This window comes from Ammodytes marinus (genome assembly GCF_949987685.1).
Source record: "Ammodytes marinus genome assembly, chromosome: 12".
NCBI lineage: Eukaryota > Metazoa > Chordata > Actinopteri > Uranoscopiformes > Ammodytidae > Ammodytes > Ammodytes marinus.
This window is the reverse complement of record NC_137216.1, coordinates 14,136,744-14,154,265: the sequence shown is the minus strand read 5'-3', so window position 1 is coordinate 14,154,265 and position 17,522 is coordinate 14,136,744. Positions and strand designations below refer to the sequence as shown.

Sequence of the window (17,522 nt, the reverse complement as noted above, 5' to 3'; positions counted from 1 at the left end):
GTTCTTTAGAATGTTACAGCCGTATTTTAACTAGGGATGTTAAACGACTCATTGTTTGCGTGTCGACGTGTCGGAGGCATGAATCGACAAATCGATCGATTTACTGTGCCATTAAAAAAAAAGAAAAAAAAGACAGTGTGCCTTTTTTTGCGGCAGCACGTAGTTGTGGTGCTGATAAACTGTTCCTTTAAAAAAACACTGCTGTCGCTCGCTGTGTGTGTTCAGACTTCATCTGCATCAAAGCCTTTTTGATAATAAAGAGAGGCTTTAATTTTAAAAACGCTGTCCATGCGTCGGAGGTGAATGTAACTTACTCGGCTGAAAACAGAAACTAGGGAGACGGCTCACTGTACAGTCCCTTCAGTCGCGCTGTCAGCTTGCAGACATGGATCTGTGTACATAAAAACAGATCGCGGAAGCCGTTCCCGTTGACGTTATCATGTTATCCATCAAACCACAGAGTTTTTCTGCACGGCGCCTTGCGAGGTCTCCCGGTGATAGTCACCGTCACAGCGCTACTCGCTGCTTTGCTCGGGCGGAGGCTTTGAGTGAAGGTGATTTACATCTGGTGTGGCCCGGGTCAACAGTGCAGTGCAACATATAAAGCATAACGTTTTAATATTCGTCTACGACCGTGATGTTAATTTAACTTTATGCTGCATATGTTGCACTGCACTGTTGACCCACACACACCGGACCTGCAGCGCGCGCTCGCGACCACTCGTGAACTCGCATGACGGACGTCTCCCATGTGCCCAAAACATCTAATAAAGTGAAACACCCGATTTATCGATTTCTATTTTTCGAGTCGTCTTGAGCACGTGTCGAAAATCGAGCCGAGAATCGACACATTGTTCACATCCCTAATTTTAACACGGCACACACTCACATACAGGAACAGAGAGCAGTGTTAATTTTGGCAGCAAATTCAGATTTAGTCTTAGGGCCCGTGTCCACCTAACGCCTTTTTCCAGCGTTAAACGCTGGCTGTGCGCTCGGGAGTGTGTCTACTGAGCGTTTTTTACAACCGGTTTTTTCGACCGCTTTTTTCAAGCGTTTTATGAGCTGGGAGAGAGAGTGCTGTGATCGGGGGAGAGAAAATGCTGATCGTCACCTGTCAGTCAGACCTATCAACACTGGTTTAACTGTTTAGGTTTGCTGTTTTCTATTTAAATCGTTACATTTTAATATGAGTAGTCTTATGAAACAGAGAATACTTTCCACCATCCTCTGTTTGGATGAGGAGTTATCGCGGCTCCTGCAAACACACACGGAGCAAGTTGTAGGCTGATGTGTGCGCATGAAACGATCCGTAGGAGATAAAAAAAATACAGAGAATCAAGTGTTCGCCTAATCTGCTCCCACAAACAGGCTCTCCTCCCTCTGTTCTGGTCATTTTAAGTCACTATTTTCGTACAGTTTCGGGTAAACAGAGACGGAAAAAGCAGTTTCTCTTCCGTCTTCTTTGTTGCCAAGGCGACGAGTCCCGACGATCTACTATCTGATTGGCCCTTTGAAAAAAGCGGCGGTGACGTCCCCACCGCCTTTCTGAAAAGTTAAACTTTTTTCAACTTGCAAATCTCGAAGCGGCCGCACAAAAAGACAAAAAGCGCTCGAAAAAAACCGCTGGGCGCTGCGCCTTTTCTCAGAGCGGCCGCCTTTTCCCGAGGCGGCCGCTTCTCATTGGGAATCAATTGAAAAAAGGCGCTTGCGGTGGGAAAAAGGCGTTAGGTGGACACGGGCCCTTAGTCTTTTGAATATCACACCATTTAGTCTTAGTCCTATTCTAGTCATCTGAAATCTTTTAGTCTCATTCTACTAAATATAAGCAGATTTTAGTTGACTAAATCTACAGTGGACTTTGTCGACTAAGTGTTTTTCTGCATTGAATAGTATTAAGGTTTGAATATGCAATACAGACACAGATTTAATGGTTGTAATACAAAACATGTATTCTATTTAATTCGTAATAATCTCACATAAAATCAGTGTACCTGACTGGATAGGGCGGAGGGGGGGCTTTAAGAGCCTTTGCCCGGGGGCCCATTATCTCATGATCCGTCTATGAACCAACTGGATTACACAATCTTTTTTCTTTTTGCGGGGAGCATGCACAAGCATTATTTATAAAAAATAGAAAATAAAAAAAATAAGTGGGGGGCCCCACACTAGGTCTTGAAACGGGCCCCGAGATCGTTAAGGCCGCCCCTGGGCAGCAGCAGCAGCATGCAGTTACGTGCTGATAAAATTGAGCAACTGCACTTTCATTTAAGCAACACTGCTGCCGCTGTGTGTGTTCGGACTTCTTTTGCATCAAAGCCTTTTTGATAATAAAATGAGAGGTTTTAATTGAACGCTGTCCATGCGTCGGAGTTGATTGTAACTTACTCGGGTGAAAACAGAAACTAACGGAGGGAGGCGGCAGTTTCACATTTCATTTCCTATATAGTTTCGCAGTCAGTTTGGGGACATGGCTCTGTGTATTCAAGCTCGAGACACAGCCTACTACAAACAGATCGCGGAACTTAGCCGTTCCCCTAGACAACGTTAACGGGCAGGATATCCCTGACTATCATTATGTCCATCAAACCGCGGAGTTTTTCTGCACGTCGGCTCTCTCCACCCGCTCACACTGGCAAGTTATCCCGTCGATCTTCACCGACACAGGGTTGCATTCGCTGCTTTGCACTGATTGGATTTCTTCCCAACTTGTTCCACAGTTCTGATTGGATCTGTTCTCCATTCGTCCCGCCCTAACAGTTTCGTCTCGTTCTTATTCGTAGACTATAGTGTCAGTTATATTCGTCTCAGTCTTCGTCATCATATCTGCCTTTTTATTTAGTTTTCGTGAGTGAAAAAGGTTTGTTGACGAATATTTTTCGTCATAGTCTCAGTCTACGAAATTAACACTGACAGAGAGTATACTGTAAGTATATAGTGTTTACATTAAACCACTGGCAAACACACAGGAAATTGACTAGGATATTACAGAATGATAAGGGTTAATAAAGTCACTTTGACCGAAGTGTACGTGTGTGTTTGTGTGTGTGTCTGTGTGTGTGTGTGTGTGTGTGTGTGTGTGTGTGTGTGTGTGTGTGTGTGTGTGTGTGTCTGTGTTGTTACCTAGTGTAATTGGCCAGGTGCTTGTCCAGCTTTGTTATGTTTTGGAGTTTGTGGAGGAACCACTTGTCTATGGCGGTCAGCTGGTGGATCTGGTCAACACTCATACCACTGTGGAGGGACTGCAAAGTAGAGACACAACGTCACATTTGTCATTCCTCATCCACAAGTTGAAAAAAAAAATTATTATCTTTTCAAGTTTAAACATTCCATAATCAACTGTGTACGATTGAAACCATGTATGAAATAATTTTGTAAAAGGCAACTGGATAGGAAGGCACAGTCAGATTAGTTATTGTAAATACTATGTTGTTCTCCATTGCAGGGGGAAATTAGCTGAAAGGGGCAATAAATGCATAAAGAGGAGGTAGGTTTATTTACGGAACAAGAAAAAACACATCATCACCTCTGTTACAGGTGCTTGCTAAGCTCTTAGCGGGATTATCTCTAAGAGAACAAATATATCTCCACTGTCAGGACTACAAGCTTCCTTAATATGAGATTTTCACACTGACACAAACTCATTCTGCTCCACTTTCAGATGGTGAGAGAAGCATGTTGAGGCGCTGAACTAAATTATCTATTTTCTTTGTGAACATTCTTTGTGTTTGAATGACAGACTCTCACCCGATGTTTTGATCTGCTTGTATAAAGTTCTGTTCAAAAATCCCTTTTAAGGGTATGGGATTCATGGGAACACTTTTTATAATGCATAAAGTCGTGTAGCTTGAGTGCATCTCAATTAAAATTGAAAAGACAAGCATATTCCCACACAATAAAGCCTTCACAGCTAGGTATGCACGTGCGCCAGGGACACGTATTTTTGCTCTGCGTTTTCATGTTTTTTTCTTTTTTTTGCATTTCAAAATGCGATTTTAATGAGGAAAGTGGGAGTTGGTGTCATTCATTGTTAATGTCATGAAAAGGTTTACCTTGGCGATGGAGAAGACGCGGGTGCTGGAGGGCACGGCCAGCTCCTGCTGCAGGTCCTGGGTGTCGGCCCAGGCTTTGTTGAGTGGCAGCCAGGGCACGAAGCCATCCACTGACGGATGACACATCCTCAGGGCCTTCTGCATGCTCTCCTCAAAGGTCCGCCCCACTGCCATCACCTGAATCCACAAGAAATGACGCAGGACAGAATAATATGGGGGTGGTGTGTGAGTTTAGTGAATAATAAGCAAGTGAATGAGACACTGAGTATGAGTGAGTATTTGTGGACCCCACAATATACACCCCCCCCCCCTCCACACACACACCTCTCCGACACTCTTCATGGCACTGCCTATTTCTGTGGACATGCCCTGAAAGCGGTCCAGGTCCCAGCGGGGGATCTTGGTGACGATGTAGTCCAGACTGGGCTCAAAGCAGGCCGTGGTCTTCTCTGATACGGCATTCTTGATCTCTGGCAGGGGGATACCCAGAGCTAGCTTAGCAGCAACAAAAGCCAAGGGATACCTGTGACACAACAATTGTATTGGTTTATTGATTTTTCTGTTTAAAGAAGCATTATAAGCATGGTCACAAATCAAAGACTGGGGAGTTTTATTTACTAGCGCCAATGTCTTTTTTATGGTTATTAATAATACAAATCTGTTCACTATAGCAAAATATAATATGTATATTTATATCTTCTGTACATCCTAGCATAACTAAGGCTGGGCTTTCTATAGAAAATTGATGCCCACATTGAATTCCCAATAATGGATTTCCCAGGAAAAACCTCATCAGCCAACAACTGTGAGCAAAATCAATGGAGTCAATGTATCTACAGGTTGTACTTGCTGATAATGCTACAGGAGTGACTTCAGAGAGAACATTCCGATGTCTTGCTTGACATTTACAGATATGTCACTTTCTCCATGAAGAACCACAAACCTGTTTATGTTTGAAAATAACATAGTAGATGGGTGCAATCATAATCAAACAGCCAGTTGGATTCAATGTTGGTGAAATTTCACCTCAGATCTGTTTTTGAAGAGCAGAAACTCACTTGGCTCTACTGATCTGGCCCATCAAGACATGTGATCCTATATATTGCATATTGTCTATTATACTGTTTAAGATATATTGTACATGTTTCCATCATGTTGCATCACCAGCCCCCTAGCAGTGTGCGCCTTTCTGTTTGAAACACATCATGTGCCCTCTCTCACCCAGTGGCTTTGGATGCCAATGCGGAGCTTCTGGAGAGCCGGGCGTTAACCTCAATGATGCAGTACTCCAGGGAGGCTGGGTGTAGGGCGTACTGGATGTTGCATTCGCCTACGATGCCCAGGTGTCGGACCACTTTGATGGCCGTCTCGCGGAGCATGTGGTACTCCTCGTTGGACAGCGTCTGACTCGGTGCCACCACTATGGAGTCACCTGGAGAAGCAGAAGGAGGGAAGGATTAGAAGAGTAGCTTTTGAACAACATCAACAACAACGGTGTACATGGGATGTTTGTGCAGTTTCAACATCGAAGATAATATTGTATATCACTTTCAAACGTCAACAAAAAAACAAACCTTGTGTCATCCGAAAAACTATTCTGTATAGTTACTTTGTAGTGCTTGACATTAGCGACAACATTATGTACTACAATTCTGTATTGTATATGTTCTAAACCCAAAAGTTGAAGTTTGCCTGGAATATTTTGTATTCTAAAATGCTTTGCTTGGTCTGCATAAACAAGACAAGGACACCAGCTGTCAAAACAACAAACGCAAAAGGTACAGAGCACATTTGGATAACATGAACAACCTGCTCGCACTGAAAAAAAAACAGACGGAAAGAAAATAGGCGAACACTGAAGCAGCCTCTCCTGAGAGAGAGAGAGAGAGAGAGAGAGAGAGAGAGATGTGTGTTTTTCAACGACAACAGCATACAGAATGACTACAAAACCACAGCAGAACTACAGGACAGACAGACAGAACAGAGCACATGTATGTCTTAGTACCTGTGTGAATGCCCAGCGGGTCAAAGTTTTCCATGTTGCAGACGGTCACACAGTTATCAGCCACGTCTCTCACCACCTCATATTCCACCTCCTTCCAGCCCAGCAGAGACATCTCCACCAGGATCTGACTGCTCATGGCCAGAGCCTACCATATGCACAGAATATTATTATCTCTTCAGGTGCGGTGTGTCTACATTAACCATAACACAGCGGGTACACACAACAATACAATAGATCTGCAATGTAAATACTACCACTGGGAAGCTTACAATCAGTGGTTATTGTCTTCTATTTAATATTTTATAATTGTAACCAAGTTTGTATTCTTTACATGCCTTAAAATAAAACTTCAATTAAACTATTGACTCATCCTGAGAAAAACATGGCTGCACCATCTCCAAATATAATTTATGAAAATAAAAAATTAAACAAAAATGTATGAACATGTTACAAGGACGTCATGGTTGGGTTTATACATATGCAAGGGAAAGAAGTAAACAGTAGTAAACAGTCCTTATTGATGCCGAGGACATTCAGCATAAAAGGAATAAGTCTTTGTCTTTGGTTTTCATTCTGTATTTGTCTTAAAGACCTTACGATAGGTATCTCCGCCCTGTACTGGAGACGGTGGCAAAGAAATGTTTTGCATTGAAACTTCAAAATGAAACAAATTAAATAATTTTAAATGCAAGACTAGAAAAGCAGTAGAATGTATAGCATGGCATAAAGCATATGCACCAATTTAAAACAGTCTGGCACAGACAGTTCATTGTTCAAATCTGTGATCATCACATATTAGAACCAATTCAGCTGTCGGACATAATGTTGGATACTGGATGAGCACAAAATGAGATTGCTTAGCAACAGAAGACTATTCAATTCTTGGCAGATCACCCAAAAAACATCTAAAAACAATATCAAAGCTTTTATCTTTGTTCTGAGTAAATGTTGTAAACATGGGTGAAGGATCAAACCTTAAATGTTTGTCAGTAAAGGTCTGGGGTAAAATGCTTCCATTGGTGATTCTATCAGCACGATCAATCGTGTGTGAAGAAAAGCCAATAACAATGAGAAACTATTATAATTGTGCCCTGATGTCGACAGTATCTCCACGCTGCTCCCTTTGTTCTGACCTTGTGGGCGGTTTCCTCCAGCTTTTCTTTGTTGGCACACAGGCCAGAGCCCAGACCTCCCAGGGCATAGGCCGATCGCAACATCACCGGGTAGCCAATCTTCTCTGCCGCTTCTAAGGCATCAGATACCTGAAATTTCATGCACACAAATTTAATGCCGCATTCCTCCTTGCCTAACACATAAAAATAGAAAATACAGAACTCATCTACACTGTTTAAGCAGAATATTCTGTTAATGCAAATTCTCTTAAAAAGTCAATAGAAAGAGATTGAGTCTAATTCTTCTTATTGGATTAATATACTCACCGACTCCACAGCGAAACTGGGTGCAATCTTCTCATTGATCTCATTCAGTTTGTCAGCAAACAGTTGTCTGTCCTCTGTGGCCATGATGGACTCTACTGGGGTTCCTAGGACCTTTACTCCATACTTCTCCAGGACACCACTCTGGAATAATTCCACTCCTGAAAACCACACAAACACCAATTAACACAGAGACATGGTTAAACATAAATACACGCTCATTTAGGAAAGCTAGATTAAAAAGTTGAAAAACTTGCATTCAATGGGCATTTGTTCAATGTTTTTTTATCCTTAGAGCACTACTACAGTTACATGAGTTGCAGAATTCCTTTGGTGCATGTCATTTCCAACCCGGTCAGTGTCTGTGCCCATACGAAACGGAATCAGGAAAAGTGCAATCCAATACACATTGACGTAAACAACTGCACGCTTCTCACCGCAGTTGAGAGCAGTCTGTCCCCCCATGGAGAGCAGGATGCCGTCGGGGCGCTCGGTCTTGATGACTTCAGTCACAAACTGTGGCGTGACGGGCAGGAAGTAGACGGAGTCGGCCTGCTTGGCGCCCACCTCGTTGGTCTGCACCGAGGCTATGTTTGGGTTCATGAGCACTGTTCGGATGTTCTCCTCCTACGACATCAAATTCACATTATTAATAAATACCAAGTTTAACAAAAGGACAGGAAAGGTTGATGGATGATTAATAATGGATTCTGAGTGATTAGACTTCATTGTCCCTTTTACAAAAATCCATGTCTTAAATTTGAAATGTGCTACTGTGTTTTTGTCTGCCTGACATTTATTTATGTTGGTTGATATCTAACTTTCGACATCAGGTTTTTTTTCTTTCACAGCAGACGTTTTGACTTGTCATAGTTGTTACTAATTACTTTAACAAAGGCTCTGTTGCATTTCGTTTTCGCGTTAGCCGTGGTAGTGTGACTGTGAGCCAGAATGCACAAATACCGGAGTATCAAGCAACACCCACATTGGTGTTGCTTGACATTTCCTTCAACAAGGAGTTATATCAGCACACAGCCCTGCATCTACATAATGTTCACGCTCCATGATGAAGATACAACTTTGATGTTTTCAGTGGTTTGTAGTCAAACTGCTTCAGTATCTCTTACCTTCATGGCCTTGATGGCCTGAGATCCAGAGTAGTCAAACTCTCCAGCCTGACCGATGGACAAACCACCAGAGCCCAGTACGAGCACCTTCGACACCTGCATTTACACATTTGTACACACACGGTAATTAATATCATGTAATACAGTAACTTAGCGCTACTGCACAGCATGAAACTGCATTTGCAATGAAACTTTAATAAATAAATTGTCTTTAACATGGTGACCCTGATTTAAAACCCCATTAACATGTAACTAATGAAAAAATGATTCAGTTACTCTAAAATAAACGTTCTTCCCTTTTTAAATATTTTTTACTTATAAATGATACTGTAATAATGTTACGCAGTCTGGGTCCATACTTGTAAAATACTACAACCTGGTATTTTCCAGTCGTGTGACCGTTTAAAAAAAAATTGGATAACCTTTTACACCTTTGAAGAGTGTAGTGTATTTCGTTATGACACATTCTAAGATTAATGATAATCAGGAGGGGAGCAGCTCTCGTGGGTATATGTGTGTGCAGAGTGGATTGCTTAAGTTGAGGAAGCAAGCAGGCTGATCTGTAGATCATTCAAATTGCACACAAAAGGAGACTCCGGGGTGACTGTCTGGTGAGGGCAATTTAGGACAGTCTGGTTTGGGTTTACATGTCTCGGGGAAAGGGTGAAGGTCTAATAGCTAATGTATTGGCTAAAGGGATTGTCCTAAAGTTACTGAATCAGACTTCTTAGTGCCCCACGAGATATTGCCTCCAGGGATTGACTAACACAGATGTCCTCTGGACAGTGTAGGTCAGAGCTAGTTAGGGTCCACCAATCAGGAGTTAGGCGAGGTGGAGCTTACTGACCTAAGGACCAATCAGCTAACTTAGATTTGCAGGTTAAAGGCCACCACAATACAGGAAGAGACAGGCTTTTAGTTTACAGGAACTCTTCATAGCTTTTTGTTTTATGCATGTACCTCTATTAGTTTTTTGGCTACAAACACTTAAACTTTTTATTGGCTTCGTTTTGACTGCAGGATGAGTTTTGTTGTATTAAATAAAATAATTGTTCCTGAAGACCTCCTCATCTGCCTCAAACTGCGTCTTCTTACGCGAGTTAGCTAAAAAAAAGTCCTAAAGTTTGAGCCAACCTGTACAATCAGCTGTGGTTTATACCTTGATAAGTAAACCGGTTAACTGTGTGTGACGTACTGTACCTTGACTCGGGGAGGGATGATGGGTTTTTTGGGCATGACTGACATTATGTTGGAATCCTTTCCTTTCTTGATCATGGATATGAAGGCATCAAAGAGGAACTGTAGAAAAAAAGAAAATTGCTAAAATAACCATATACTTGCACTGGCCCAATGGTGCATAGAAAGCAGCCTTTTTAGCAGGAAAAGACTCTAGAGTCTGTCGAGTCTAGAGCCTAGAATGATATAATGCACTACTTAATAACACCAAGTTAATACAAAAGGATTCCAGAGTTCGTACCATCTACTGCAGTGCCCATTTGGTACGTGCACATTTCGCTGCTAGAACTTTGATCCAGAATTTACGTTGTTAAAGTGGTGGTAAAGTCTTGTATAGTTTTAGGCCTCTCTTAGCACACGTTTTTGCAGTTTGGAAGACACTGACAACTTAACACTCAGTACTGCACTCCATTTGGTCCTGGTAGTATGTTGGGTGTGCCAGGTATGTTGGGGGTTGCATTGCTGTGGATGCATTGCTGGGTATTGCTTTCGTTAATTTTGACATGCTTATGCCATGGCTTGGTTTTCACGTCCACTTGCACAGTTACATAAGAGCAACACTCTCGCACTAAAGTCCAACTGGCTTGATTGAGTTCTTTGCCGTTTACTACAGAACCACTGATCTGAAAAGCTTCACAATGTAACTGTAATACTTGACAGTCAAGGGGAAGAAATACAGTAATTGTAATGGGCACAGTGCCAAATGTGTGTGATGCCTCCATAAAGTCAAACCCAGGTGGAAGGCAAGAATTCTCCTGCAGAGCTTGCAACCGCCTGTGTTGGTAGAAAGGACAGGTCTTATACATAGTTGGGCCATAATATGACAGAGGTTACAACATACTTTGACCAGGACTTGAACTGCAGTCCTCGTCTGCCATTCTGTCACACAGAATCGTTAACGCTTCGTTGTAGGCAACAATGACAGGCAGACGGTGGATTTCCTGAACACCTGCGGCCCTGACTCAGTCAAACATCAGGCACCACGGATGATTACACCTTGCATTGACAGTGATGCCGTAACTACTTATATTGTTGGATTTTTTAAACACGATGCCCGATTTACATAACACAATACAAAATAATAATATACATATAAACAAATGACTTTCCTCAACCACCTCAGACAATTACACAAGTTTTGTTTTCATGGAGTACTCCCCAACTTCGAACTAATGTTAAATCCTTAACTTTTGTGCAGCGTTCAGGTACTTTTTGCAGCAAAATCCAGCTCTTTAATTACCTCTGTGTCAGTGGGACCACATTTAGCCTCTGGGTGGAACTGGGCCGTGAAAACAGGTTTGGTGTCGTGCATGATGCCCTGGAAAATGTGCAGAAATTAGAAAAAAATAAATGAAATCAAGCCAACAGTGTTCTGCATTGCATTAGATAACATTTTAGTCTATTTATGTCTAGATATATATTTTATAGTTCCATCTTATTTGAGTGACTACGTATAGTCTTATGAGAGAAAGTGGTGCTTTTTAACATGAACCCACGGAACAAAAGTGTCATAACGTCATGTTGAATGCAGAATGAAATGAACCTCATTGGTGCCATCGTTGGCGTTGATGAAAAGCGGGCTCCATCCCGGGGGCAGGGACTTGCTGTCTATGCCGTAGCCGTGGTTCTGCGCTGTAATGAAGGCCTGGCCCGTCATCAGATTCACCACCGGCTGGTTCTGGCCTCTGGGGGAACCACAGACATGCATTAAAAACTGAGTATATTGATGACTTCTTGAATAGAGAGACAACATTTAAAACCTCTCATACCAGATAAAAGATTCACAGTGCAGGGAGTACAATGTTAAACAGTGTTTGTGTACAGAGAGCTTTAAAAGGTCCCCCTATGGAGTTTTATACTGCCTTTTATTTTTAATGAGAAAGTACCCGTTTTCTTAAACCTGTCGATGCAGGGGAAAGGGGGGCTATACAGTCCCAAACATTCGTCATACTATTTCACTCATCGATAATTGACGGTAAGACAAAACAAGATATGTTGCTATGTGCTATCAAAGTCAGGGAAGAACATTGACGTAAACACGGCTGGATTTAAAACACTTTTAAAAACAAATCAGCTCTGAGAATGTTTTATGAGGAAAGCAAATGAAATGCGCTCGACTGGTTTGTCTTGTCAAAAGATGCACGCAATGTGGTGAGCCGATGTGTAAATTGTCTGTTTCCTCGAAAACTCCACTGGGCCCCCTTTAAATCTTTATGAGGATGCTTTAAGAGCGTTATGAATTATGTCTTGTGTTTAAACGCTGTTGCCCACCTGTTGCCCATAGGCAGCTTATATGACTTGGCTCCAGCAGCCAGAGCGGTGATCTGGTTACCCATACAGATCCCAAACACTGGCTTGGGACGATCGCACTCCAGCACCTTCAGAGGGAAAAAACACATACCACTTGTTTATTAAGGTGCGCTGTGGATCATGATATATATATATATATACATAATCTATGTGAGAAAAAAATACTTTGAAAATCTTATGGCTACCTCTGTGCTTCTACTACAATGTTGTAACAAGAAGTAAACGTGGTCCTTGAATAATGCGACTCCTAAAATGTACTTGCTGTAAATCTAGCTTTAGTCTTGGTAGCGAAAGTAGAATATGCAGCACAATAAAATACTCGGATCTTACATGTTCTACAAATAGAAAAAAAAAAAAAAAAAAACACAACCAGCAACCATTTCATACCTGGCGGACATTGTCGATGAGCGTCTTGGCCAGAGACGGATCTCCCGGTCCATTGGAGATGAACAGGCCGTCGTAATCTAGATTTCGCAAGTCCTGATCCCACGGTACCAAGTGCACCTCGGCCCCCCTCTGATCACACAGACACACAATACACAATCTTTGGGTATTTGCTTAACACTGGTCACGGTTAATGTGATGTCACCCACAATAACTTATATCTCTACAACAGTTCACCTACATTCACTAAATGTAAAAAAGGTTGGCCTAAGTTTATATACCCCAAAATGATAAAATTAGTATCTGCATTTATGACACAATTGACCAACAACATATGATCAGCCACCATAAAAAATTAGCATAACTTTTAAAGTCCGATATTCAGTTAATTATTTAAATGTTTACCTATTATCAAATAATATTACCAATTATATTACAAATGAGAATATTCCAAACAGCCAGACATGCCAAACAACAAATAGATCAAATAGAAATGCAAATTAGATTAACAGACTGCAGCATTAGAAGTCAACAGCCTGCTCTTCCACACTTAATATTATACTCCCTATGCATCAATGCTCACCTTAACCAGCAGGCGAATGATGTTATGTTTAATGCCACAATCAATTGCCACCACTTTAATTGGGTTTCCTTTTCCAAACACTTTGGTTTCCTAGAGGGGAAGGGGAACACAAAAATAAAGAGGTTAGCACAAATAAAACACTATAGTACCATGTTGGCGACCTGGTGGGAGTAAGAAAAAAGAAAAGAAATTTAGGGGTCTAATATAAAACGTACCTTGGTTGAGACCTGTGCTATAAGGTTTTCCCTGTTGGGGTCAGAAATCTCAACAGGCTGCCCATCAAATTCAATCTTTCCCAAAACCGTACCCTGGTGAAAAAAAAAATCACAATTAAAATTACAGTGAGTGATCAAAAAATAAATAAAAAATGCAGCGGTTCGGACCTTTGCAGTAACAGTACCTTGTCTCTGATGACCTTTGTCAGCATCCTGGTGTCTATTCCAAACAGTGCCGGAACCTTAAAAGAAATTATAAGTAAAATGTTAAAATGTTACATCCGTCTCTCCTGTCTGAGAATACACCAAATTCTTGGTCATTTTTTAATCCGAACCTTCTCCTCGTTCAGCCATTGTCCCAAAGACTTGACAGAGTTCCAGTGGCTCCAGTCGTTGCTGTAGTCTTGCACCAGAAGACCAGATACCTAGAAACACCAAAGAACAATTAAAGCCTTAAAAAAATCAAGCCATAGTGATGTTAAGTCACTGCATAGGTTCAGAAACTAAGCTTTGGGTTATACCACAGCAGCACTTGCCATCATCATGTGTAAATTCAAAAAATGTGTGTGGGAATCAGGGCATGCAGGCATATCCCGGGCATCTTTGATTCATTGTTAGGTCAAACAAATGTCAGAAAATAGTTTACAAGACATGACATGACATATGGTTGTCCAATACCCGAAACGCGCTGTGTACTATTTAAAACGTAGCATCAAAAATCTAGCGAGTGTCTCTGGGTGTTTGCTCTTGATTATCACTCTGATATTCCACTCTTTTGCATTTATTACATCACTTTTATGATGCGTTTAATTTGTATTTTTTGTCCCTGTACCTGTCTGTAACTTTGAGTTGTTGTTGTGTGACCACATCTCTATTGAAAATTAGACATTGTGTCTAAATGAGATTGACTGTATATAAAGAAAAGAATATCCAATTTACAATTACAATTGTACAGTATGAAAGTCCAAGTCTGTATTTGGAATATATCCATCCCTTAAGAAAAATGGCTACAAAGCATTGCAGTGCTCACAGTTTAAAAAAATAAACCAGTTAAGTGTCAGCGTTTCTACCTGAAAAATGTATTTATTTAGGCAATAAGTCGATTACAACAGGACTGAGATCCTACAGCCATGCTATGTGAAGCTGGAATTTACCAGTGCTTTAGGCCAAAAACTAACGCTAGCATGTTAATCCTCTAACAATGTCGATGCTTACATGCTGAGGTTTAGAAGGTATAATGATTACAATCTGTAAACCATCTTAGTTTTGGCATGTTAGCAAGATACAAACAAATTACAGCCGTGAATGGCGGGGAAGTTATTTGTTGTTGTTTTCAAATATTTAGTCATGAAGCAAAGACTGGATGAGCCAAAAATTCTGACCTGATGAAGGAGATACTGTCGATGAACAGTTAAGGAATCACCAAAGTTATTATGGGTAATGTCCGGGGGACTTGAAAACTCTAGCAAATTTCATGACATTCCATCCAATACTTGATGATGGGGGACACTAGAGAAAAAGCGAAAGGATCATAGATGTCGGTAAGATGTTCTTCTCCGGGGTCCACGAAGGTCACAATTCTCAAAATATTTCAGTCTGGATCGAGGTGGATCACCAACTAACTGACAAGCCATCCCTTGAGCCACAACGCTACCATGGCTAAAATTGTTAATGATTAGTGTCAATTAATTGTCTGTCTATCAACTCTTTCACTAATCAACTCACTGTTTCAGTATTAATTGTGTGTTGATTGATTCTTTGGAGCACTGCCAAATATCCCATGGCCATAATAACCCAAGTCAGAGGACAAAAACTAAATCAAAACACCACATTGGTGTGAAAGGATCAGAGCAGGAATTTTTAAATTAAATACATTGCAGACCTGAGGATTTCGCAAAGCCTGAAAACGTCAAAAAAACACAAACCTACAGTAGTTCCCTACCTGAATTTTCTCCGACTCCACATTTTTTCTCAGGCCTAGCTCATCTAGCTGCTGGGTGTTGGGCACGCCGTAGTTTCCTACAATGGGGTAAGTCAGGGTCAGGATCTGACCTCTGTAGCTGGGGTCAGTCAGGGCCTCGGGATACCTAGAGCGGGGAACAATGTGGTGATGATAAAGCACATCATATCATCAACTAGTGGTCCTCTACAAAGTGAGAAAAATAAATGCTTCTCACCCCACCAGGCCCGTATTGAAGACTAGTTCGCCAGGTACAGAGGTTTCATGCCCAAAGGAATATCCTTTTATCCGGGTGCCATCCTCCAAGACAAGGTGGGCCGTCTGGGCCTGGGAGTTAAAAGAGAGAAGGTCAGAGGACAAAGAAAAAGTCTCACCTAAGAATAATGCATCACCCTTATAAGAAGTATATGAAGTGAGTTTGGAGAGAGCAAGGGGGAAAAAACGTCCTGTGAACCTCTGGGACTCATGCTGAAACTGCAGCCAAATGTGGATTGTGCAGTGAATGCTGAGATGGACAAATCTGTTCTTCTGTCTGTATGGTGTGTGCATGGGGGGGGGGGGGGGGGAGTGAGGGTGTAAACTGACACCTAGTCATCCACACTACTCTGTCCACAAAATGTGTTAGCCCTATGTGAAAGTTGTTTTTATTTTTTTATTTGCCCAATGTGATAAAGAGAAAGTGACATGTCGCAATTGGGGCGTACCTCTTATGGGGAGAATTGCATGATGCATGATGCAATTCTCCCCGTTCACACACAATGCACACACAACCATAGACTTAAATGCTAAACTTGATCTGTCAGCAGTTTGAAATCGCATCTGGTATTAGGGCAGAATTTGTATGTTTTTTTAATTATCATTTTATATAGGCTATATATTTTTCACTTGGCAGTCCCCGCTCCAAACTGCATTTGAATATCAGGCTATATGCAGCCTTTCTTAATGGCAAGTGGACATACGTCAGAAAAATTATTTGAGGCGGTTATTTTAAATCAAATCAGCCACATGTCAATTCGGCGTAAGGTAAGGCCGCCAAAAGTAACTTATTTCAATGAAAATCCAACTTGTTTAACTTGTGCACATCGGTCGGCAGCCAACCATGACATATTTCTAGCGCAAGAGCCGAACTGTTAACATTTGTATTATGTTAAAATGAGAACTTGTTGTTTTTCTAGGTCTATGCCGAATAGGGGAGTTACTCCATGTGTCTTTGAAAAAGCTTTACATTTAATGTTTTACGTTTGTATAGTTTTGAATAAGGAAAGCGTAGCAGACTTTATTAATTTGTCTTCGGAGTTCGGCCTGAGGTCCACAAGCAAACCGCGTCGTTAGCGCTCAAATTGCAGAACTTCTAGGGGGGGTCTTGAAAAAAATGTATTTCTTCCACTTGCCATTGACAACAACAATTTCCCCTCAGGTCGTTTTCTTACCTTCACACTGAAATGTTTAGCAGTTTGAAATCTCAGCCATGCCGACGTGTTTCCCACTCTTCTGCCAACCGCACATCCATGTCTAAGGGATTTAACAATGCTGCAAGCTAACAGGATTTTTGTCATATTACTGTTGGCAAAGTCGCACTGACGTGAATGAGAAGTTGCCCTGTATTAGAAAATAAAATAGTATACACTGTCCAACAGAATGTAAACCGTAGGACTACAACTCCGAGTCCGTTTCTTTTTTAAGTCAGATGAATGGACAAGTTTCGGGCTGTCCCTCGTGTCGTGTCCTCACAGAAACTTTAACTGGGCGCTTGTAAATTGCATCGGGATTGGTCGTCGGGGCGTTGTTTTTCTCAACGCTTGAAGCGTTAAGAGTTTACATTGCTCGTCTGCTAATTTTGCCAAATTATAGGGGTGAACCGGTGAAACTGGGATTCCACATTCCAGCTGGTTTAAAGAGCCCCAAACACACATGAGTTCAGGTGTAAAAAAAAAAACACTGAAGAAAGAAACGAACTCTTTAGTGCATGACAATGTTGACCTCCCAAATTGCAATAGAACGGCTATAGCCTAGCAAAAGTGCTAATTGTAGCCTATTGTTAGCCTAAATTTAGTTGTTTGTGTTGATGTTGAGAAATATGAGTAAATACTCATTAGGCCTAATGTTAACTTCAAATAACCTTGTTTGAAGAAAATCTTCACACATGAGGAAATATTGATCACATTGGCTGCTGATCACAGAGGTAGAGGCAAAAAGAATTGGACATAGTAGCCT

The 17,522-nt window shown here is 41.4% G+C and overlaps 1 protein-coding gene across 1 annotated transcript in view; it reads right to left on the bottom strand.

The window, feature by feature from the left end:
- cps1 (carbamoyl-phosphate synthase 1, mitochondrial) overlaps positions 1-17,026 on the bottom strand; it is a 49,197-nt gene extending 32,171 nt beyond the window's left edge. The window contains exons 1-21 of the mRNA XM_080037884.1: positions 16,739-17,026; positions 15,526-15,635; positions 15,291-15,435; positions 13,684-13,773; positions 13,534-13,590; positions 13,349-13,441; positions 13,134-13,223; positions 12,554-12,682; positions 12,128-12,234; positions 11,400-11,541; positions 11,097-11,174; positions 9,821-9,919; positions 8,621-8,716; positions 7,931-8,120; positions 7,497-7,654; positions 7,191-7,319; positions 6,058-6,202; positions 5,274-5,484; positions 4,377-4,575; positions 4,053-4,229; positions 3,124-3,242 (exon numbers count right to left, since the gene is read on the bottom strand). Of these exons, the coding sequence (XP_079894010.1) occupies positions 3,124-3,242; positions 4,053-4,229; positions 4,377-4,575; positions 5,274-5,484; positions 6,058-6,202; positions 7,191-7,319; positions 7,497-7,654; positions 7,931-8,120; positions 8,621-8,716; positions 9,821-9,919; positions 11,097-11,174; positions 11,400-11,541; positions 12,128-12,234; positions 12,554-12,682; positions 13,134-13,223; positions 13,349-13,441; positions 13,534-13,590; positions 13,684-13,773; positions 15,291-15,435; positions 15,526-15,635; positions 16,739-16,864 (2,690 nt within the window). The 5' untranslated portion in view covers positions 16,865-17,026. The remainder of the gene's footprint in view (positions 1-3,123; positions 3,243-4,052; positions 4,230-4,376; positions 4,576-5,273; positions 5,485-6,057; positions 6,203-7,190; positions 7,320-7,496; positions 7,655-7,930; positions 8,121-8,620; positions 8,717-9,820; positions 9,920-11,096; positions 11,175-11,399; positions 11,542-12,127; positions 12,235-12,553; positions 12,683-13,133; positions 13,224-13,348; positions 13,442-13,533; positions 13,591-13,683; positions 13,774-15,290; positions 15,436-15,525; positions 15,636-16,738) is intronic.
- Between the last annotated feature and the right edge of the window lie 496 nt (positions 17,027-17,522).